Consider the following 21,252-nt stretch of genomic DNA (forward strand, 5'->3'; position numbering starts at 1 on the left):
GACGGAAGCGGAAAGGGAAGGAGAAATAAGGAAGAAGGAAAAAAAAATTAGGAAAAGATCAACTGCATTGGCCGGGAATCGAACCCGGGCCTCCCGCGTGGCAGGCGAGAATTCTACCACTGAACCACCAATGCCGGTGATGGTGGTGGAAGCGCCGCCCCTCCTTTTCTAGGTATTGTAGGAAAAAAAGGTATAAAATTGCCCTGAAAATTCACCCAGATCGACAATTAGCCGCTATTAAATATGACAAAGTCAAAGCGGCGTCGCGAAGGTCCTTCCAAATCTAATCTCTAGCCACGCACCGCGAGGCTGAAAGTAGTTGTATAATACTCCTATTGTCTGCCGAAGCACCCGTCCGCTCGTCAGCGCCCTGTGTTTTTTCCAGCCATCACCGTGATGCTTTCCCATTTAATCTATGGGCTATTAAATGTTGCAAGAGCCCTTTTCATACTCAGTAAATCTGAAGACACTTCACCGAGTGCAAATAGCTGAAAATCCCATTGGCAACAGCAAGGAAAATTGTCTGTCTCAGAGACTGAGACCCCACGAAACATTAATTCCTTCATTCTGACATTATCTCTCAGGCAACAGTTTATATGCAGAAACACCACCACTAACTCCCTAAGGAACCACATACAGAGATACACGTGGTTCTTTGCAGCAGGGATTTAAGAGCCTTTTAGGGAACCAAATGGGCTAGACTTGTGCTCCCAACGTCTGTCTTGCAATGCCAGCACAAAATCCACCAGCTGCTTTTCTCTCCGGAATCAAACCACTCCCACTTTTAGGACTTCTCTTCTCCTTGGGGTTTTGTAAATCCGAAATCAATTCTGAATAACGTGGGGAACCTGCAGTGCTTCAGGAACAGTCCTCAGTGCCAGGACAGCCCTGGCATCTCCCAGCTCTTCAGGAACCTTCATCACCAGATATAGAAGTGCTGGGCAAAGTTTAAAAGCCACCTGCAAAGGTTTTTCAGCCCTTTTCAGTTGAAATCCTCCCCCAAAAGTTTCGGTGAACATGCAAAGCACATCACACACGGGCTGTAGTACAGACAGAAATTCATTTATCCTCCAGACCCATTTATTGTGGAGTCCTGTGGAAAAAGAGCCAGGAGAAAGGTCTCCAAACACAGACTGAGAGCTGTTGGCCTGACTCAGTGGATAGGATGCAATGGATGCTGCCCTTTTTCATGTCAGGATTAACTGGCCTTGTAAGTTGGCCAAAACTGGCACAGCAAATGCTCTGTAACTTCTCTGCCATGTTTCCAACCCTGCACATGAAACTGCCTGTACACCAGCTCCTGGCCAGGCTAAAAGGAAGGAAAGAAAAGAAGGCATGTCAGCTTTCCTGTGAAAACACAGTATTTCAGAGTTTTGTTCCTTGAATCTACTAATCCTTGCCTCCCTCTTACCACTCTCTTCAGATAAGGGTTCAGAATCTTCAGCATATTAATTTAATTTCTCCTTTGCATCTCTTTATATCTCTCCCCCAGCACCAAACTGTCATCTTTATTTCCACTGTTTCTCCAAAAGTTTCCCTCCAGACCTTTGCTGGTCTTTTTCAATCACTTCACACTTCAATCACTTTCACACTTTTTCAATCAATCACTTTTTCAATCAATGATGCTTTTTGCAATCTGTGATGATGATGCAGCTGGGATGAATGAGTGTAATACAAATGCCTCCCTCAACAGCTCTCAATTCTAATAGAGATATTATTCCTAAATATTTTGGAATGGACACATATAGCCTGTTAGGGTGTAAATCCACGTATGGGTCAGCTACAGGTCCACTGACATCATGCAGTGGAGAAGGGGAATATCTAAGAGAGCTCACTGCCCTTACAACCGTTCAGGAGGTTGAGGTGATTAGGTCAGTTCACTGGTTTCAATCGCTGCTCTTTAGGTGTTAGACAGTTATGCTACACCATCCATAGGGAATGCAGACATAGGTTTTTCCAAATGTGCTTAGCATGTCAACATTTTAAGCATTGGCTTGTGATTGTTACCACTAAGGCTTGGGGAGAGAGGGGCCTCGGTATTAACTATTGAAAGCAGGGGGCCTAGGACTTGCTATTGAAAGCAGATCTGCAGGGTATTTGTGTTCTTTGTCATGAAAGATGTTTACTGTGTTCAGCATTTCGCTGTGTCTTTCTTTTTTTTTTGGCCTTTTACATTCGAAATTCATTAAACAAAGTTGGGGGTTTTTTTAACAAAAAATGTCAGCAGGGCTTCACATCAGCCGAGCTGACAGTGCGTTTGACCAGCACTTTCAGCCCATGGAGCTGTTTTCTTTTTCCTAAACCAAAATGACGGTCAAAAAAGGATGTTTTTAAAGAAGCCATCCTTTTTCTTTGCTGGACTCACTTCTGAAAATCAGTCCTATTGTGAAAAGTGTATTTCTAGAACCACTAAAGCTCCTTCAAAGCATTGCACTCTTCCAACAAAACAGAAGGAAATAGTGAGGCTGTGACTGATTTAAAAAGTAAGTAAAAATAAAGTTCAAATCTTTGAGTACATTAAAATATATTTAATTAAACTCCTCCATGATGCAAAGTTTGCAATTTTCTCTCTAGCACTACCTCACTGTACCTTAATGAATGATTTGCCATCCACTGTGCCAGAAAGGAAAATAAGTGAAAGACCTTTCCCTCAGACCTTCCTTGATATTCATTGTGGTGTGAGGATTTTGGGGGTCAATCTTTCCATTTCACAAAGCAAATAAAATACTGAAAGAAGATGATGGGAAGTGGAGAGCCGTCCAAACCAGAACAAATAGAGAAGATAGTAATGAGAATGCATTTCAGTGTGCATTAGAAATCCTATTTTGCAACGCTGTTTTACCATTTTCCCCTCAAAAAAAAGTCCAACTCTCCAGCTCCAGCATATTTTAGAAATTATGTTTCTTCAGTGTTCATTTTTGTATTCACAGTTTCACTTCCATTTTTATTATAAAAATATTAGCCTATATTCTACGTTATTATACAGAAAGGATAGTTATTGTTTATTTCATCGAAAAATAGGAGAGAGAACTAATAATTTCCTAGATACGAAGTGGGACAAGAGTTGAGCAGAGTACTACAAGCCAACTAATCCCTGTGAAGTTTGCTAAACACACAGTGACACTGCTGACAGATCCCATGTGGAAGCACATGTCCCTGCCACATGTAATATCAGGCACAGGTTAATAAGATCTTACTGACATAGATTCACTCTGGTTATAAATTCACTGCTCACTGTTTCCCCAACACATCAGCAATCTCCTATCAAAGCCCAGAGTAAGGAAAAGGACACTTCTAAAGGGTGAAGAAGACAAGAAAAGCAGTAAAAATGAGGGATTTCACAATAGGGAAGAATATGACTGCAAAAGGATCACGCACTGTGTCCTAATGTAAGTGTCCTAGAAGAAAAAGGGAAAGGAGAGATGTTGTAGAATTGAGAGAACAGTAAAAAAAGAAAAAGAGGATCAATTACAGGGAAAAAACCAACCCAACAAAATGTGGATGAGAAAGCTGGAATGTGTTTCCTGAGCTCTGTGAAAGGTTTGGGAGGCTCACTCAGTAAAGACAAAGCAGCAAATATTCAGCTTTCTGGGAAGTGGAAGTGCAGAAAATTTTCTGTCTGAGGAGTTAAGGAGAAAGTAGTGCTGAGCCGAGCTCCCAAAGCTCTCTTGTATTTTCAATCAGTTCTTTACTTCCATGATATTTAGGGTGTGATGAGTTTAAGACACGGGCTATTTCCAAAAGCACAACCTCACATCCCACAGCCACAGCTCACAGGAGCCTCTTGGCAAGTGACCCCATGGAGCTGGTGGCAGCAGGGAAGCCCCAAAGCTGGGGCTGCGGCGTCCCTACGAGCCGGGAGAAAAGTCTCAGAGCCGGGGCCGGAGGCAGCGGAGGGGTGTGAAGGGAGCAGGGGGCTGCGGGGGGGACCGCAGCGGGGCCGGCCCCGGGGACACCCCGCCCCGGCGGGGCGGGACGAGCCGCCTGCCCCGCACCGAGGCGTGTAAAAGCGGGGCTGCGGGGCCGGGGAGCAGCGAGCGAGCGGCCGGGGCTGCGGGACGAGCAGGTGAGCGGGGCCCGGAGGGACCGGGAGGGCACCGGGGCCGCGGCGGGGCCCGGGGCAGGGCTGAGCATCACCCGCGCTGTCCCGCAGGTTGCACCAGTTGCCAGGATCGCTGCACAAACGAGCAAAACGTCGTCCGAAATGGCAGCCGAGGTGAGGGGGGACTTTGCTTTCCCGGCGGGGTGGTCTCCGGGCGCTCTGGCAATAGCGAGCTTCGGGTCTTTCCCTACTTCGTTTGGAAAAGGCTCCCCTGGGGTGTGGTGGAATCAGCAACCCTGGGAGGGTTCAAAAACACGTGTAGATGTGGTCCTCAGGGACACGGGTTAGTGGTGAAACCCGGCAGTATTTGGTTAAAGGTTGGACTCGATGATCTTGGAGATCCTTCACAACCTTAGTGATTCTATGATTCGTTTTCCCGGGTTTTAAATGGAGGTGGGGGCAGCAAATACCTTTGCTGCAATAGTCCAACTGATGCCTCTGATGCTGAATGCCTCTGATGCTGGGCATAGCCCACAGCAGCCAAGACATACCTGGACACCTCTTGTCCATCCCAGCCCTTACCTCCCATCACCCCCTTTTCCCTCCCGGTCCCCTCTGCCATCACCCCCAGGCACGGGATTCCCAGCGAGGAGCTGCAAAACTTTGGCTTTTTCAACTCCCATTTCCCTCCCCCCGCCACCCCCAGCAGCTTCTGCTGGCAAACCTGCTTCACACCCAGTGCTCCAGCACCCCGAGCCTGCACGCTGGCTCCGCAGGCTCCCTCCTGCTCTTCCCTCGACAGTAATTTGGGGAAAGGGCTGCTCCGGTCCCCGGCCCGGCCCCGCCGCCGCCCGCTGTCCATGGTAGCTCGGCCGCCCGCCCAGTCCCGCGCATCTTCCGAACCCTTCCGGGGGTACTTTGGGCTTTTTTCTCGTCCTCTTTTTTTTTTTTTTTTCCACTTTATGCTAACATTTGTAACACCGAAAGGCACCCAGACCTCCCTTTCTGCAATCTGCACCTTTGCCGGTTTTATCTCAATTTTATGCCAAAACTTGCAGGAACATCGTGGACTCTGGAGATCCTTCAAACGGTAACTTCACACACTGGATAGGTACAGGAGTGTTTTATAGGATGTGGCTTGTGCTGGCCCACAGCTCTTTGTCAGCTCAATATTTTCTTACAGTCTCCCTAAAAGAGTGGGATTTTTTTTAATATTTCAAGTAATAGTAGAAACCAGCTTTCAGTACATCTCCCTGACTTTTTTCCTCTGTCAGGAGACTCTCAAAGGGTCTGTGATCAGCAGCTGCCTTAAAAGAGACTTCCGTGCTGGTCTTGCACCACATGCCCTGATACTTATTTTCACAGACAGGCCATACTCCCTGCAGAGTCCTGCAGGAGTAAAAAGTCTTGGAGGATTCCCAAACCAGACCTGTAACCTCAGGGACTAAATTCTAGCAACAGTGACATGCACTCCACCTCTACAACTGCTTGCCAAAGGCATTCAAGTCCAGGGCTTTTCTGGTCAGTGGTATAGACTGAAAAAACCTCCATTCCTGAGTTTTAGTTTGATAAGGATGGACATTAACTGATTTTTAGGGGATATATCCATAAGTCTTTTGAACATGCTTCTCAACTTCATTACTTGCAGGGGGATAAAATGATGGCGGGAAGGTTTGTTGGAAGCACAGACCCAATCATGGAGATGCTCAGCGCTTCCATTACCGTTGACCAGAGACTGTCTGAGGTTGATATCCAGGGGAGCATGGCTTATGCCAAAGCCTTGGAGAAGGCTGGAATCCTGTCTAAAACTGAGCTGGAGAAGATCCTGAGTGGCCTGGAAAAGGTATGTCTGCCCTCCACAAACTGTCACGTGTGCTGGAATGAGTGGCTCCTTAACCTGACAACGTCTGAGTTGCTGTTCTAAAGAGCATCTTTAAATGTCCCCATGTCCCATCCTCTTCAGACCTAAGGTTCACTAGGAATCCTTTCAGTATGAAGTAAGGACATTCTTTTCCTGCTGGCACGTGGGGATCCTTTTGAGTGTGGCTGCCCTCTGGTAGGAGACAATGTGTAGGGGGGAAGAGGAGTCAGCAGCAAACGCTTTTTTTAAAATATCCATTGTTGTTGCTCACCCACCATGGACAACGGTGAGTCTGTACAATGTTTTACAGGAAAACCTTCGAGGACAATGCTAAAGCAATCACTGATGATTTGGCTGACTTCTTCCTTGCAATGCTTAAATCCTCCTATAGCCATAACACTGCAGGATTGGCATGGGAAGAGAGATTAATCCCAGTAGTCCAGAATATCAGGATACAGCAAGCAGCCAGCCTTGGCCTGAATAGCAGAGCTCACATGAGACTTAACACTTTGGGGTTAAGTTTTTTCATGGGGGTGGCAGGAGTTGGTATTTGCTGGGGACTCTTAGAGCCCCCACACACAGCAGGGTAAGTGTTATAGCTGACTGGTGTTTCTGCTGGTGTTTGTAGATCTCTGAGGAATGGTCCAAAGGAGTCTTTGGTGTGATCCAAACTGATGAGGACATCCACACTGCCAATGAACGCAGACTAAAGGTTTGGGTTCTCTATCCTCTTGTTCCTGTTCCTCTGTAGCTGCAGCTGCCTGATGTTAAGGCCATGTGCCTCTGTCCCTCTGTGAAATTCCTCTGGACCCCAAGTGCACAGCTCCAGTGCCTACAAGCCCCCTTCCATGAAGTGTCACTGTACAAACACAGAACCCAAACCTACCCTTCCCCAGAACAATCCCCTGGGCACTCACAGGATCCTAGAGCTGAGTCCCTTCCAGGCAGGGAGGAGATCTGCTCGTGGAGTCTCTTGCTTGGAATGCAGAGATACTGACAGAAATCCTCCTCTTGTTGTCAGGAGCTGATTGGAGATGTAGCTGGGAAGTTGCACACTGGAAGAAGCAGGAATGATCAGGTACGCACAGAATCATTTTTTTCTCCTTTGTATTTCCCCCCATCCTCATTTCAGGAGACCTCAGACCAGCATGGCCTTTGGAACTCTTCCTGGAGAGCAAGAAATGGTGACATCACCACATAACCGTGACCAAATTACGAGAAGAAGATGTACTTTCCCATCACATAAGACAAGGAGGGGTTTACTTTGCAGTAAAAGTGGCCAGTCACCACATGTGTCACATTCTGTATTGTCTGACTGTGGCCAATCTCATGCAGGTTGTGACTGACTTGAAGCTGTTCATGAAGAATTCCCTCTCTGTCATCTCCACACACCTCCTGCAGCTCATCAAGACCCTGGTGGAACGCGCTGCCATGTAAGTCCTTTCCCAAATCCAGGGCCTTGGCTGGGCCAGGAGACCTGTAGGCTTGTTCTTTGAGTGACACCAGTGGGGCAGCAGCAGGAGGGAGGCACAGCCCTGCCCCTGCCCTCCCTCCTGACAGCTGCTCTCACCTCCTCTCTGCTCTCCCATGCAGAGAAATCGATGTCATCCTGCCTGGCTACACCCACCTGCAGAAAGCTCAGCCCATCCGATGGAGCCAGTTCTTGCTCAGGTCAGCACCTTTCAGCCCTGGCTGCAGGAGCTTCTCCACCCTCGGGGGCTGCTCTGCTGGAGCCCAGGATTGCATCCCCCTCTGAGGGGGGTGACAAACCAGAGGGAACGTGTCCAACTGGGACAGGAACTCCATGCTCCTGTGTGGCTCTGACCAGCTGGGAACCCAAGCAGGGGGTGACCAAGGATGACCAAGGATGGCAGTGGCACAAAGACTGTTCTCCATCCTTTGGCCACTGTCACACCTTGGCTAATGAGGCAACACGGAGAATCTTGTGTCCTGCTGGCTGTTCCAGTTAAGGCCTTAGTGCCTGAGCCTCATTCCATCCCCTTGTTCGAGAGGGCATCCCAGGCTCCAGGCATAACAGAGCAGAGATTGGAAAGGGCAGAGACATTCTCTGACTTCCTGTGTTCTATCTCCCCTGTCCTTCCCCAGCCATGCTGTTGCTCTGACCCGTGACTCTGAGCGCCTGGGAGAGATAAAAAAGAGGATCAATGTCTTGCCTTTGGGAAGGTAAGATCTACTGTTTGTATAATCAGTGGGCCTTGCTTTGCTCTGCAAAGTCTTCAGATGGGTCTTCCTTGCCTCTTAGAGCTCAGTTTTGGTTGAGATATGCAAAGTATCTTGCGTGACTCCTGTTTCTTTCTCCCCTGGCAGTGGTGCTCTGGCTGGCAACCCACTGGAGATTGACAGAGAGCTTCTGCGGAGTGGTAAATGACTCCCTGTGGTTGAGTGGCACAGAACTGCCTGTCATACCTAGGAGGGAGGGAAGCACTGACACAGGGCTGCCAATGGCACTACAGTGCCGTGTCCTGGAGTCCAAGCCTTTCCTTCTTCAGGCTTTTTGCTGCAACGAGACAGGCAATGCCTGTGAGGTGGGAGGAGGAAGAGCCACCCCTGCTGCACTCTGGCTGTCTGGGCTCACAGTAAAGACCCCAGTTGGTGTAAAATTAGAGCATGTTTGTGTTCCTGGGCCCACTCCAGGGCTCACAATCACCTGCACACCGGGGCACTCTGGGGCTGCATTCAAGCTCCTGTCACGCCAAGCCTGACCTCCTGTGTCCATCACCTTCCTTACAGAGCTGGACTTTGCTTCCATCAGCCTGAACAGCATGGATGCTGTCAGTGAGAGAGACTTTGTGGGTAAGCACAACTCCATCACTTCTTCCCAGCACTGTCAGAAGCAGGTTCTGAGGCCTTTCCAGTTAACCTCCTTTAATAAGGGGGCTGAAATCCATCATCAGGACACAAAGCTCTAGTCAGGGCTCCCTGAGCTGTCAAGCAAACAAACACCTTTTTGCCCTCCTGATTTCCTGCCTTCTCTGCAGTGGAATTCCTGTCTGTTGCCACCCTGCTGATGATCCACCTTAGCAAGATGGCTGAGGATCTCATCATCTACAGTACCAGTGAATTTGGCTTTCTGACCCTCTCTGATACCTACTGGTAGGTTTCTGGTCTCTATGGTGTAATTCTCATTAGCTGTCCTCCCTCCTGAGCTGTCCTCACCTGATGGGGCAGTGGTTGGGTCTCTCTATGCACAAGGCTGACACAGCATTAAAAGGTTGGCACAATGACAGCCTCAGGGTGAATCCTTCTCAGCAATGGTCACTTATTTCTGCTCTGGTAACTCAACCAAGTCTGAGTTCAGTCCAGACTCCATTCAGTCCCTGGTAACTGCTGGCAGAGAGAACTTCCACCTCAGCTGGGAATGCTGCCAAAGCCCTTCCTTGACTAGCAGGGTTTGCAATATCTGACTCACCACTGCACTCCAAACACCTTCCTTGCAGCTCTGGCAGCAGCCTGATGCCTCAGAAGAAGAACCCTGACAGTCTGGAACTGATCCGCAGCAAAGCTGGACGAGTGTTCGGAAGGGTGAGCCTGAGAAAGGAGGAAGTGGGAGGGGAAACTGCTCCTGCCAGGGCTGAAGCACCTTCCTTGTCCCTCTGCATGAAGAGCTGTGCCCAGCCTGGGCTCTGAACCTGTGCTGGGGGATGTGCCTTGCCCTGTAACTCCCTGCCCTGCCTGTCTCTCTCTGCAGTTGGCTGCTATTCTCATGGTCCTCAAAGGACTCCCCAGCACCTACAACAAGGACCTGCAGGTAAAGCACTTGTTGATTTTCACACCATCTCTCTGAGCACACACAGTTGGTCCACTACTCTTGAGCTGTCCTGTCACTCCATTTTCCTGCACAGATCCTGCCTGTGTGCAGGGTGCTGGGAAAGGGGCTGAGGCACTGCAGTGCTGCAGGTGCCACCCTGGCCATGGCAGGAGCCTCTGGAATGACACACCTGCTCTGCTGGCTGGGCTGCTCAGCCTCTTGGGCTCCATCAGGCTGACTTACAGCCATTTCCATCCCTGTTCTCACACAGGAGGACAAGGAGGCCGTCTTTGATGTTGTAGACACCCTGAATGCTGTGCTCCAGGTTGCCACAGGAGTGATTTCCACCCTCCAGGTCAGTTCAGTCTATGTTGTTGAACACGGTCATGGTGCACACTGTGTCAGTAACACAGGAGACAGAGCTCCAGGCTGGCCCTGAGATGAAGGCTCTTTGCTGCTTTGCCCGCACTGCTCACTATGGTCCCCACTGTCAGCCAATGCATCCCCAAAGAGGAGCTGATGATAACACTTCCCTCTCACCTCCCTTCTGCAGATCAACAAGGAGAACATGGAGAAGGCACTGACCCCAGAGATCCTGTCATCTGACCTGGCTCTCTACTTGGTTCATAAAGGAGTGAGTATCAGAGAGAGACTCGGAGCTGTGATCTCTCTGGGTGCAGAGTGCTGTTCTGTCAAGACAAGGCCTGCTGTTCTGTCCCCAGCTCATGAGCAGTGTGGGTCAACAAACACAAAAGCTGGGAACACATTCCTTACATGTATCCCAATCAGTGGAACTGCTGCTGGGGAGGGGCTTGATAGTAATTTACAGGTGGAGTGTTACCTCCTAAAACCTCCCCTCTTCCACTCCAGAAAACCTGGGTTCAATTGCCCTAATGGAAAACAGGCCAACCAAAAATGACAGCACATCTATTTTTTTTTTTTCCCACTGAAAAGCATCCCAGTTGTCTGGTCACTGAATGCAACCTCTGCTTCTCACTGCAGATGCCGTTCAGACAAGCCCACATCGCCTCTGGCAAGGCCGTCCACCTCGCCGAGACCAAAGGCACCACCATCAATAATCTCAGCCTGGAGGACCTGAAGAGCATCAGGTTTGTGTCACTGTCACCTTGCCTTGATTTCCCTCCATAGACAGGGATCAGACTCTCAGGGAATGAGCCCTTCCCCAAAGTGCCTGGGTCGGGCCGGGCCCCAAAATCCTCCTGGCCTGAATATCAAGGCTGTTGCTGTTGAGATTGAAAACACTGAAGGGGGACAATGTCACTTCCATTCTGCTCCAGTGGGGCACAGGCAGCAGCTGTTGGGAGGGACTGGGAGAAACTCACACCCTGACCTCAAGGTACCCGCCCCCTGAGGGATTTGGCTCCGAACTTCCTCGGTCTCCTCTTGGAGCTACCTCTTTGATCTGCCACCAGCAGCTGCCCTGAGGCACCAGGAGTGCAGGAGCAGGGCTGCAGGAGGCCTTTCCCCTTGGAAAAAGGCTCCATCCTCACTCTCTCACCACCTCTATAAACAATGAGCACATAAAGCATCCCCAGCCCCTCGTGCTGTCCACTGACACCCCTCCCCTGTCCCCCCAGCCCCCTGTTCGGCAGTGACGTGTCCCAGGTGTTCAGCGTGGTCAGCAGCGTGGAGCAGTACACGGCCCCGGGCGGCACCGCCAAGAGCAGCGTGTCCGCCCAGATCGAGCAGCTCCGGGAGCTGCTCAAGAGGCTGAAGGAACAAGCTTAGAGTGTGGGGAGAGATCCCGTGGATGCAGCGTTGTGCCTATCCCACTAATCTGGAGTTAATAAACACTGGGGTGTCTGTAGTTCGCTGAAACTCCTGTCTCGCGTCTTTCTTCCTGGGGGCAAAGTTGGGCTCCCTCAGCTCTCGTGAGGTTTGGGGTTTGAAGGAATGTGGGCTCTTCCCTCGCTTGCACTTGGAGACGTGCCTCTTGGAGGGGAGGCTGGCAGAATTGCAACAGGGAGCTGATTGTCCCTTTTTTACCCAGCAAAATCTCTTTTCTGCCACAGCATTGCAAAGCTGGTGTTTCGCTCAGCACCTTCTCTCCGTGCTGATGCAGCAACACATTGTTGACTCAGACTGTGAGGCACACAGGTAATGGCAGTGACACAAGCATTGCCTCACCAAGTTTAGGGCAAGGGCTACAGCACAGACAGCACAAACTGCCAGGAGCTAAATCTCCTGCCATTAACAAAAGTACCCCAGGAGACACAGTGCCTTCATTCTACTTTGCACTGTTTGTGCTTTGAACACGTGGTAGAAGGACCAGCAATAGCAAACTTCCCTTTTTTCAACACTTCCCACCTCTTTCTCCTTTTTCTGGCCATAAATCTGATCCATTGTCCTGGCACTTAAAGAACAGCACATTTCAAGTACCTGTCCATAAATCTCCTTTCTGTTTGCTCCCTTACTTCCTGCAGTGTTTCTGTTTTGGCTCCTGTCTCACTTTCCAGACCTGTTGCCAGGAAATCACTTAAGCACACCAAGCTGACAGGCTAAAGGAACAAGAAAGTAATAGGGAACCCCAATACTCAGCCCCTACAGAGTCAGAAGAAGGGAGTTTTCCTCATCTCCACCTTGCAGTTCTTTTTCCTCCAGTAATCTTTCTTAACCTGTGCCACTCCCCTCATTTTCCCTATTTGCATCTTCCAACTCTTGCTCAGTACCTTCAGGGGCCTCAGTTGAATAGATTTCCCCTTGCTCCCAGCAGCAAATATCTGGCATTGTTCCTCATGGCCAGTGCTGATGACACAGGGTCCTGCCAAACTGAAAGGAAAAGGGAAGTTTTAGCAGATTATCACATCTCAGTCTCTTACTTAAATAAGTAATTCATGGTCACTGGTACTTCCCACCCATCCACCCCTTTCTTAGAATTGTGAAATAATTTAGATTGGAGGGGCCCGTGGAGGTCTCTGAAGTTCCACAAACATTGCAGGAGTGTGTGGTACCTTCAGGCTTTCACCATCACCCTGCTGTGACTCATTGTGATTTGGGTTTTGGTCTCAAATCTCTGCTCATTACAGACCACAGGGAGGCACTTAAGCCAAGAATTTATGTAGGCTGATTATCAAGTGGTTTGTTCTGGATGTAAATCTAGTGCTTGCTGTCTTTTCAAATCCTCAGCAACCTCCTGTCAAAGCCCAGAGTACGGACACCCATAAAAGATGAACATGACAAAAGAAGCTCTAAAAGTGAGGGACTGCAGAAGAAGAAGAAGAACCTGGCAACAAAATGGTTCAAAGGTGTGTCCTCAGGGTAGACATCATGATGCTCTGTGCAGCTGGAAGTCTGAAAGAGAAAAGGAAATAATCATAAGTGGAGATGTTTGAGAAGCAGTGAATTAATTGCTGGCTATGTACAGCGTCTGAGCCTTGTTCTGGACTGATACTGAAGGCAGTACACTGGAAATGCAGCTGCAAAAGGTCCTTGCTGGGCAGCCAGAGGCAGCACCCTCTCTGCTCCAGAAAGCAGCATTCCCATGCACACCCACGCAATCCCACCGTGCCTTAGACTTCAACTCAGAGAGGGGATGGATAATGAGACAGAGAAGATCATAGGAAAGACACCTGGACCAGGTCCCTTCCCGCCTGAATTACTCCAGGTCCTGCGGCAACAGGGCTGGTTAAACGGCAGAAAAACCCGAAAAGGGACAAGAATCTCCTCTAAGGCATCCGACAGCGCACAGGGACAGTCCGTGCCGTGATCTCGCACTCCGCCAGGCACAGCAGGACCAGCCCGTGCGAGGACGAGGGGACAGGAGTGGGACCGGCCCGGGGACACCGAAGGAATGGGGACAGCAGCGGGGCCGGCCCGGGCACACCGAGGGAGGGGGGACAGCAGCGGGGCCGGCCCGGGCACACCGAGGGAGGGGGGACAGCAGCGGGGCCGGCCCGGGCACACTCCGCCCCGGCGGGGCGGGACGAGCCGCGGGCCCCGCACCGAGGGCTGCGAGCGCGGGGAGCGCCGAGAGAGCGGCCGGGGCTGCGGGCGGAGCGGGGCCGGGGGGCGGCGGGACCCCCCTCCGGGCATCGGGATCGGGACTAGGACTGGGATCGGGACCTGGATCAGCGCCTGGCCACCCCTCCTCGCCCGTCCCGTCCCGCATCTCGCTGCAGTTGCGGGGTCGCACGGACCAAACGCCGTCCGGAATGGCAGCCGAGGTGAGGGTGAACTTTGCTTCTCCGGGGGGCTCGGCCGAGTTAAACTGTAAGTCCCAGAGCCTCCGGGTTCTTGCCTGGACGTGGGGAAGGCCAATTAGCGATGCGGTTCGTGCCTGACGAGTTGTGTTTGGGCAGGAGGCACTTGCCAGCCGCTTGGGTAAACACCTCCCCGAACAAAAGCTGCGTTTTCGGTTTCCTTCCCTGGTGAGACGTGACCAGGCAGCTTGGCCAGTCACACTTTCTGCTTCCAAATGGCTGCTACAGCCCCGGCCTCCTCTGCTCCAGGTTACAGCCCATCATCTGTCAGGCTGTACAGCCACTGCTCCAACCAGAGCCCTGCAGCTGCCTAAAGTTAGTCTTTCAGTTTAGATTTCCTGATTGCAACTGGATGTGGTGCAATGTTTCTGCTGGCCCACTCCTTAACTTTGGTGGAAACTCATAATACTTAAGTTTATACCTAGAAATTTCAGATCCCCAGTCAAGTTCTTAACCTCTGGAATGGCCTTTAATTTAGCATCCCCTGTGCTGTGCTCTTGGGGAGCACCAAATGAGTGTGAGGATCTCTGACATTTCCTTTTAAACTCTGATTCCCCCCCAATCTTCCTTCCTTCAGCTTTCTGACAGAGCTGCCTCGAAGATGCCCAGAAGCACATGCCCACACTCCTACCTCTCTAAGCTCTCTCCTGCTGTCCTCTCAGGCACGTTGTTTCAGCAGGGATGGGCACAGGCACGGGGACACTCACTAGGGAAAAAATTCCTGAGGTTACTCAACAGTGCTTTGTGTGACTGGTAAAGCCTCGGCACAGATCAGTTTACAACTGTCCTGCCAGCTCCTTGCTGTCCATGGTAGTTGCAGTGAACAGCAGGAGAAGAGACTTGACAGGGGTGTTTAAAAAATCAAGTAGATTATTAATTATTATCCACTTCAAGTGTCTTTTTTTTTTTTTTTTGTGTGCCTGATAGAACTGCAGAGTTGCTTTTGAAGTCTTTGGTAAGCTGTAAGGCCTCTGCACAGGTAAAACTCTTACCACAGGAGCTTAAAAGAAGTTATCAGGCCTCTTTAACTTGCTCCTTTCTCCCTCAGGGAGATAAACTTTGGGGAGGAAGATTCAGTGGAAGCACAGATCCAGTCATGGAGATGCTCAATGCTTCCATTTCCTATGATCAGAGACTGTCTGAAGTTGATATTCAGGGGAGCATGGCTTATGCCAAAGCCTTGGAGAAGGCTGGAATCCTGTCTAAAACTGAGCTGGAGAAGATCCTGGGTGGCCTGGAAAAGGTATTTCTTTCCTTCACAAACTGTTGTGTGTTGGAATGAATGACTCCTTACCTGACAGGAGCCTCCCTGTATTTAATAATCATCGTGGTATAAATATGGTGTGGTAATAAACACCATCTGCTGGTGTTTGTAGATCTCTGAGGAATGGTCCAAAGGAGTCTTTGTGCTGAAACCAACTGATGAGGACATCCACACTGCCAATGAACGCAGACTAAAGGTTTGGGTTCTCTATCCTCTTGTTCCTGTTCCTCTGTAGCTGCATCTGCCTGATGTTAAGGGCATGTGCCTCTGTCCCTCTGTGAAATTCCTCTGGACCACAAGTGCACACTCCAGTGTCTCCAAGCCCCCTTCCATGGAAGTGCCACTGTACAAACACAGAACCCAAACCTGCCCCTCCCCAGAACAATCCCCTGGGCACTCACAGGATCCTAGAGCTGAGTCCCTTCCAGGCAGGGAGGAGATCTGCTCATGGAGTCTCTTGCTTAGAACGCAGAGATACTGACAGAAATCCTCCTCTTGTTGTCAGGAGCTGATTGGAGATGTAGCTGGGAAGTTGCACACTGGAAGAAGCAGGAATGATCAGGTATGTACAGAATATTTTTTTTTCCTCCTTCTGTATTCCTCGCCCACCTCAGTTCCTTAATTGAATTTTTTATGCCATCTCTCACCTGCCCTGACACTCTCCAGCATGTGCTTGGGCTTTAAACTAGTTATGCTGCAGTGACTCACCCACGTAGGAGAATGGGATCTGCAGGATTGCTTCCTGGTGGTAAAAGGCCACAAACCTCCCCTGGTATTGCTTTGAAAGCCTACAGAACCCCTGACTGCTGGCTGGGCATCAGTCCTTCTACTGATGTCTGACTTGTGTTGGTTGAAGGTTCTCTGATTCAAATTTAACAAATACCTGGTTCTGGTTCTGTTCATGGAAAGCAGCACAAAACAGCTTTCACAGACAGTGACCAGGGATAGATCTGGCGAGAGGAAGGTGCACCTTCCCACCACGCAGAACAAGAGGATAACTGTGCCAAGGCTTTCTGGTGAGCAATATTTGGTCTCCAGGTCTGTCATATTTTGCTTAGTCTGACTGTGGCCAATCTCACGCAGGTTGTGACTGACTTGAAGCTGTTCATGAAGAATTCCCTCTCTGTCATCTCCACACACCTCCTGCAGCTCATCAAGACCCTGGTGGAACGCGCTGCCATGTAAGTCCTTTCCCAAATCCAGGGCCTTGGCCGGGCCAGGAGACCTGTAGGCTTGTTCTTTGAGTGACACCAGTGGGGCAGCAGCAGGAGGGAGGCACAGCCCTGCCCCTGCCCTCCCTCCTAACAGCTGCTCTCACCTCCTTCTCTGCTCTCCCATGCAGAGAAATCGATGTCATCCTGCCTGGCTACACCCACCTGCAGAAAGCTCAGCCCATCCGATGGAGCCAGTTCTTGCTCAGGTCAGCACCTTTCAGCCCTGGCTGCAGGAGCTTCTCCACCCTCGGGGGCTGCTCTGCTGGAGCCCAGGAGTGCATCCCCCTCTGAGAGGGGTGATAAAGAAGAGGGAATGTTTCAAACTGGGACAGGAACTCCCCATGCTCCTGTGTGGCTCTGACCAACCAGGAAATCAAACAGGGCTTGGGCAATGGTGACCAACTCCCTGCTCTCCATCCCTTGGCCATTCTTACCTCCTGGGTTGGGACATTTTCCAGCTTCAGGTGTTTCATCTCTCCTGTCCCTCCCCAGCCATGCTGTTGCTCTGACCCGTGACTCTGAGCGCCTGGGGGAGGTGAAGAGGAGGATCAACGTCCTGCCTTTGGGAAGGTAAAGTTTACTTCTTGTGTGATCCTCAGCCCTCACCTTGCTCAAGAGGCAGATCTGTACATCCCCTGGGCCACCAGGGTCTCTATACCACAGGCATTGCAGAGCTGTGAGGGGGCAAGCCCAGCTTCAATCACCATAAAAATACTGCTCTTATCCCTTCCTGAAATCAAGAACCAAAAGGCTTTTCCTCTTTGGAAGAAAAATTCTGGTTTGCTCCAGAGTTTGTTGAGCTTCAGAGCACACCAAAATGAACAGGGGGAGGGAAATCTTCAGAGATGTGTCATTGCTGCCTCTAGAGCTGAGTTTTGGCTGGAATGTGCAGGATTTCATGCGTGACTCCTGTTTCTTTCTCCCCTGGCAGCGGTGCTCTGGCTGGCAACCCACTGGGAATCGATAGAGAGCTTCTGTGCAGTGGTAAATACCTCGCTGTGATTGAGAGGTGCAGAACTGCTCACAATATCTGTGACCTGGGGAAGTACTGGCACATTGGCCTGTTGTTATTTGGTGTTGCAGCACCTTAACATGGGGGTGGAGGGTAATAAATAAATAAGAAAGCGTACGATCTGATACTCAGGAACGGGATGTGGGAGACCAAGTGACTTGGAAAGCCAGGAGGCTTTTTACTGCAATGAGACAGGCAATGCCTGTAAGGTGGGGGCATAAGCAGAACCACCCCTGGCTGTCTGGGGTAATAACTTAGACCCCACTAAGGATGTTTGTGTTCCTGGGCCCACTCCAGGGCTCACAGTCACCTGCACACTGGGGTACCCTGGTGCTGCATTCAAGCTCCTGTCATGCCAAGCCTGACCTCCTGTGTCCATCACCTTCCTTACAGAGCTGGACTTTGCTTTCATCAGCCTGAACAGCATGGATGCTGTCAGTGAGAGAGACTTTGTGGGTAAGCACAACTCCATCACTTCTTCCCAGCACTGTCAGAAGCACGTTCTGAGCCCTTTCCAGTTAACCTCCTTTAATAAGGGGGCTGAAATCCATCATCAGCACACAAAGCTCTAGTCAGGGCTCCCTGAGCTGTCAAGCAAACAAACACCTTTTTTCCCTCCTGATTTCCTGCCTTCTCTGCAGTGGAATTCCTGTCTGTTGCCACCCTGCTGATGATCCACCTTAGCAAGATGGCTGAGGATCTCATCATCTACAGTACCAGTGAATTTGGCTTTCTGACCCTCTCTGATGCCTATAGGTAGGTCTCTCAACTTTGGGCTGAAAGCCCTTCCCTCAGCCTCTCCTCAGCTTTTCCCTGCTGAGAGCAAGGGGCAGTGGTTGGGTCTCTCTGTGCACAAGGCTGACACAGCATTAAAAGGCTGGCACAAAGACATCCTCAGGGTGAATCCTCCTCAGCAATGGTCACTTATTTCTCATTTGGGTAACTCAGCCATGTCTGCATTCATCAGACACTCCTCCCTGGCAACTGCTGGCAGAGAGAACTTCCTCCTCAGCTGGGAATGCTGCCAAAGCATTTTCCTTGACTAGCAGGGTTTGCAATCCCAGCAGACTCCTTGTCTCCCAGAGTGGCACAACCACAGCCCTCCCTCTCTGAGGTCACAGCATCACTTAGGCTGCTGAAACCACCCTGGAACCACCCTGGAAGGGCTTGGTGGGGAGGTGCCTCCTTTTTCCTTCCTTTTTGAGAGGTGGGACTGTGTGGCTGCTCCAGGAAAGTTGCAAAACCAAAGAGAAGCTCGGTCAGTTCACTGCTTTCCTGCACCATAAAGAGGTGCACAGGGAAGAGGGACCTATGTGTTGCTTTTGAAGGGCTGTGTCTGTATGGAGGGGGGTCTTACTCACCATTGCACTCCAAACACCCACCTTTCAGCACTGGCAGCAGCCTGATGCCTCAGAAGAAGAACCCTGACAGTCTGGAACTGATCCGCAGCAAAGCTGGACGAGTGTTCGGAAGGGTGAGCCTGAGAAAGAAGGGAGTGGGAGGGGAAACTGCTCCTGCCAGGGCTGAAGCACCTTCCTTCTCCCTCAGCCTGGGCTCTGAACCTGTGCTGGGGGATGTGCCTTGCCCTGTAACTCCCTGCCCTGCCTGTCTCTCTCTGCAGTTGGCTGCTATTCTCATGGTCCTCAAAGGACTCCCCAGCACCTACAACAAGGACCTGCAGGTAAAGCACTTGTTGATTTTCACACCATCTCTCTGAGCACACACAGCTGTCTTCTGCTCTCTTGAGGAGCCAGTAGAGCTGGCTGCTCAGCCTGGTGGGTTTTTGGGCTGCATCAGCCTGACTTACAGCCATTTCCATCCCTGTTCTCACACAGGAGGACAAGGAGGCCGTCTTTGATGTTGTAGACACCCTGAATGCTGTGCTCCAGGTTGCCACAGGAGTGATTTCCACCCTCCAGGTAAGGCTTCTTCAGATTCTTGCTACTGAACGTGGTCATGGTGCACATTCTGTAACACAGAGAACAGAGCTCTAGTCCCAGGAAGAAAACTCTTCAGTGCCTCCCCCACACTGCTCATTTTGGTCCCCTCTGTCAGCTGCTCAGGGGGTCAGAGCACCCTTTTAGAGCCAGCACTGAATTCCCCTCAGTTTGACCACTAACCACTGAGGAGCTGGTGATAACATCTCCATCTGACTGTCCTTCTGCAGATCAACAAGGAGAACATGGAGAGGGCACTGAGCCCGGAGATGCTGGCTACTGACCTGGCTCTCTACTTGGTTCGGAAAGGAGTGAGTATCAGAGGGAAACCTGGAGCTCTGACTTCTTTGGATGCAGAGAACTGCTCAGTGAGATGAGGCCCTCTGTTCTGTCCCCTTCTCAACTGCAGATGCCGTTCAGACAAGCCCACATCGCCTCTGGCAAGGCCGTCCACCTCGCCGAGACCAAAGGCACCACCATCAGTAATCTCAGCCTGGAGGACCTGAAGAGCATCAGGTCTGTGTCACTGTCACCTTGCCTTGATTTCCTTCCACAGACAGGGATCAGACTCCCACGGAATGAGCCCTTCCCCAAAGTGCCTGGGCGGGCAGGGCCGCAAAATCCTCCTGGCCTGAATATCAAGGCTGTTCCTGTTGAGATTGAAAACACTGAAGGGGGACAATGTCACTTCCATTCTGCTCCAGTGGGGCACAGGCAGCAGCTGTTGGGAGGGACTGGGAGAATCTCATGCCTTGGCCTGCAATCACCAGCCCCCTGTGGGGTTTGGCTCCAAACTTCCTCAATCTCCCCTGGGAGCTGTCTCTTTGGTCTGCCACCAGCGTCTTCTGTCAGGCTGTGTAGAAACAAAGCTGCAGGAGGCCTTCCCCCCTTGGAAAAAGGCTCAATCCTCACTCTCTCACCACCTCTATAAACAATGAGCACATAAAGCATCTCCAGCCCCCCGTGCTGTCCACTGACACCCCTCCCCTGTCCCCCCAGCCCCCTGTTCGGCAGTGACGTGTCCCAGGTGTTCAGCGTGGTCAGCAGCGTGGAGCAGTACACGGCCCTGGGCGGCACCGCCAAGAGCAGCGTGTCCGCCCAGATCGAGCAGCTCCGGGAGCTGCTCAAGAGGCTGAAGGAACAAGCTTAGAGTGTGGGGAGAGAGTTCATAAACACTGGGGTGTCTGTAGTTCACCAAAACTCATCTTGCGTCTTTGTTCTTCGGGGCCGGGGTTCCTCGGCCCTGGCGAGGGTTGGTGTGTGAACCTGGCAGAGGAGCTGGCTGTGGGGTGTTGAAGCTCTCGAGGGATGGGAGGTGCAGAGCAGCAGGGTGTGTTTGTTGGGGGAGGCTGGTGTTTGTCCACGTGGTGCCTTCACACATCTCAGCCAACCCGACCTTCCTGTTCCCAGCTCTTTGCTCCCACTCCCAGGCAATAAATAAATGAGAGAGGCAATAAATAAATGATAGCCCCTAAGCAGTTACACAGTAAACAAACAAACAAACAAACAAATTAGGCAATTAATAACTTTAAACCAAGTAATGAAATGATAAATAAAGTAGGCAATAAAATAACTTAAAACCCATAAGCAACGACACAATAACTCAGTCAATAACTCAACAATAACTCAAATCAATAAATAAAAGTAGGCAACACTTAACCCCCCCTAAGTAACAAAACAATAAATAAACAGATGGATAAATAAATAAATAAATAAATAAATAAATAAGAAACGAAAGCCGTACTCCACCCGAGGAAATCCCTGGACACAGCCCACGACCTGCAAGCTCCTCCCCGCCAGGATAGCGGTGACTTTGCCCGCCGGTGACCCGTGGGACAGCACCAGATCCCATCCCATCCCATCCCATCCCATCCCATCGGGGCGGGACCGGGATGGGGACCGGGACAGGGATCGGCCCCGCCCCCGGCCGGGC

At 50.8% G+C, this 21,252-nt stretch overlaps 2 protein-coding genes and 1 non-coding gene across 3 annotated transcripts; 2 read left to right on the plus strand and 1 right to left on the minus strand.

Moving 5' to 3' along the window:
* Window positions 1-63: 63 nt before the first annotated feature.
* On the minus strand, window positions 64-134 carry TRNAG-GCC (transfer RNA glycine (anticodon GCC)). Its single transcript has one exon. It is a non-coding gene; the product is annotated as a tRNA-Gly (tRNA).
* A 3,905-nt stretch (window positions 135-4,039) lies between these two features.
* LOC126643528 (argininosuccinate lyase) lies at window positions 4,040-11,511 on the plus strand. Its single transcript, XM_050321945.1, has 17 exons — window positions 4,040-4,066; window positions 4,154-4,216; window positions 5,691-5,885; window positions 6,532-6,615; window positions 6,925-6,981; window positions 7,239-7,336; window positions 7,497-7,574; window positions 8,010-8,087; window positions 8,232-8,284; window positions 8,655-8,717; window positions 8,903-9,017; window positions 9,362-9,446; window positions 9,613-9,672; window positions 9,944-10,027; window positions 10,226-10,306; window positions 10,675-10,781; window positions 11,271-11,511. The coding sequence occupies exons 2-17, from the start codon at window positions 4,205-4,207 to the stop codon at window positions 11,419-11,421; spliced, it is 1,401 nt and encodes a 466-aa protein (XP_050177902.1). The 5' UTR covers window positions 4,040-4,066; window positions 4,154-4,204; the 3' UTR covers window positions 11,422-11,511.
* Window positions 11,512-13,676: 2,165 nt separating this feature from the next.
* Window positions 13,677-21,025, plus strand: LOC126643527 (argininosuccinate lyase). The gene is made up of 16 exons (XM_050321944.1): window positions 13,677-13,856; window positions 14,941-15,135; window positions 15,269-15,352; window positions 15,662-15,718; window positions 16,240-16,337; window positions 16,499-16,576; window positions 16,863-16,940; window positions 17,302-17,354; window positions 17,776-17,838; window positions 18,024-18,138; window positions 18,772-18,856; window positions 19,004-19,063; window positions 19,218-19,301; window positions 19,550-19,630; window positions 19,729-19,835; window positions 20,319-21,025. The coding sequence occupies exons 1-16, from the start codon at window positions 13,845-13,847 to the stop codon at window positions 20,467-20,469; spliced, it is 1,401 nt and encodes a 466-aa protein (XP_050177901.1). The 5' UTR covers window positions 13,677-13,844; the 3' UTR covers window positions 20,470-21,025.
* The last annotated feature ends 227 nt before the right edge of the window (window positions 21,026-21,252 follow it).

The sequence above is a fragment of the Myiozetetes cayanensis genome, unplaced genomic scaffold (assembly GCF_022539395.1).
Source record: "Myiozetetes cayanensis isolate MyiCay16 unplaced genomic scaffold, myiCay2020 scf27, whole genome shotgun sequence".
Lineage (NCBI taxonomy): Eukaryota > Metazoa > Chordata > Aves > Passeriformes > Tyrannidae > Myiozetetes > Myiozetetes cayanensis.

What these genes read in the sequence shown, in the direction of transcription:
- LOC126643528 (XM_050321945.1), top strand. An exon ending in GAAGAAGCAGGAATGATCAG is followed by an intron (nt 6,982 to 7,238) that starts GTACGCACAGAA and finishes AATCTCATGCAG; the next exon opens with GTTGTGACTGACTTGAAGCT. An exon ending in AATGTCTTGCCTTTGGGAAG is followed by an intron (nt 8,088 to 8,231) that starts GTAAGATCTACT and finishes CTCCCCTGGCAG; the next exon opens with TGGTGCTCTGGCTGGCAACC.
- LOC126643527 (XM_050321944.1), top strand. An exon ending in AACGTCCTGCCTTTGGGAAG is followed by an intron (nt 16,941 to 17,301) that starts GTAAAGTTTACT and finishes CTCCCCTGGCAG; the next exon opens with CGGTGCTCTGGCTGGCAACC. An exon ending in ACCCTCTCTGATGCCTATAG is followed by an intron (nt 18,139 to 18,771) that starts GTAGGTCTCTCA and finishes CCCACCTTTCAG; the next exon opens with CACTGGCAGCAGCCTGATGC.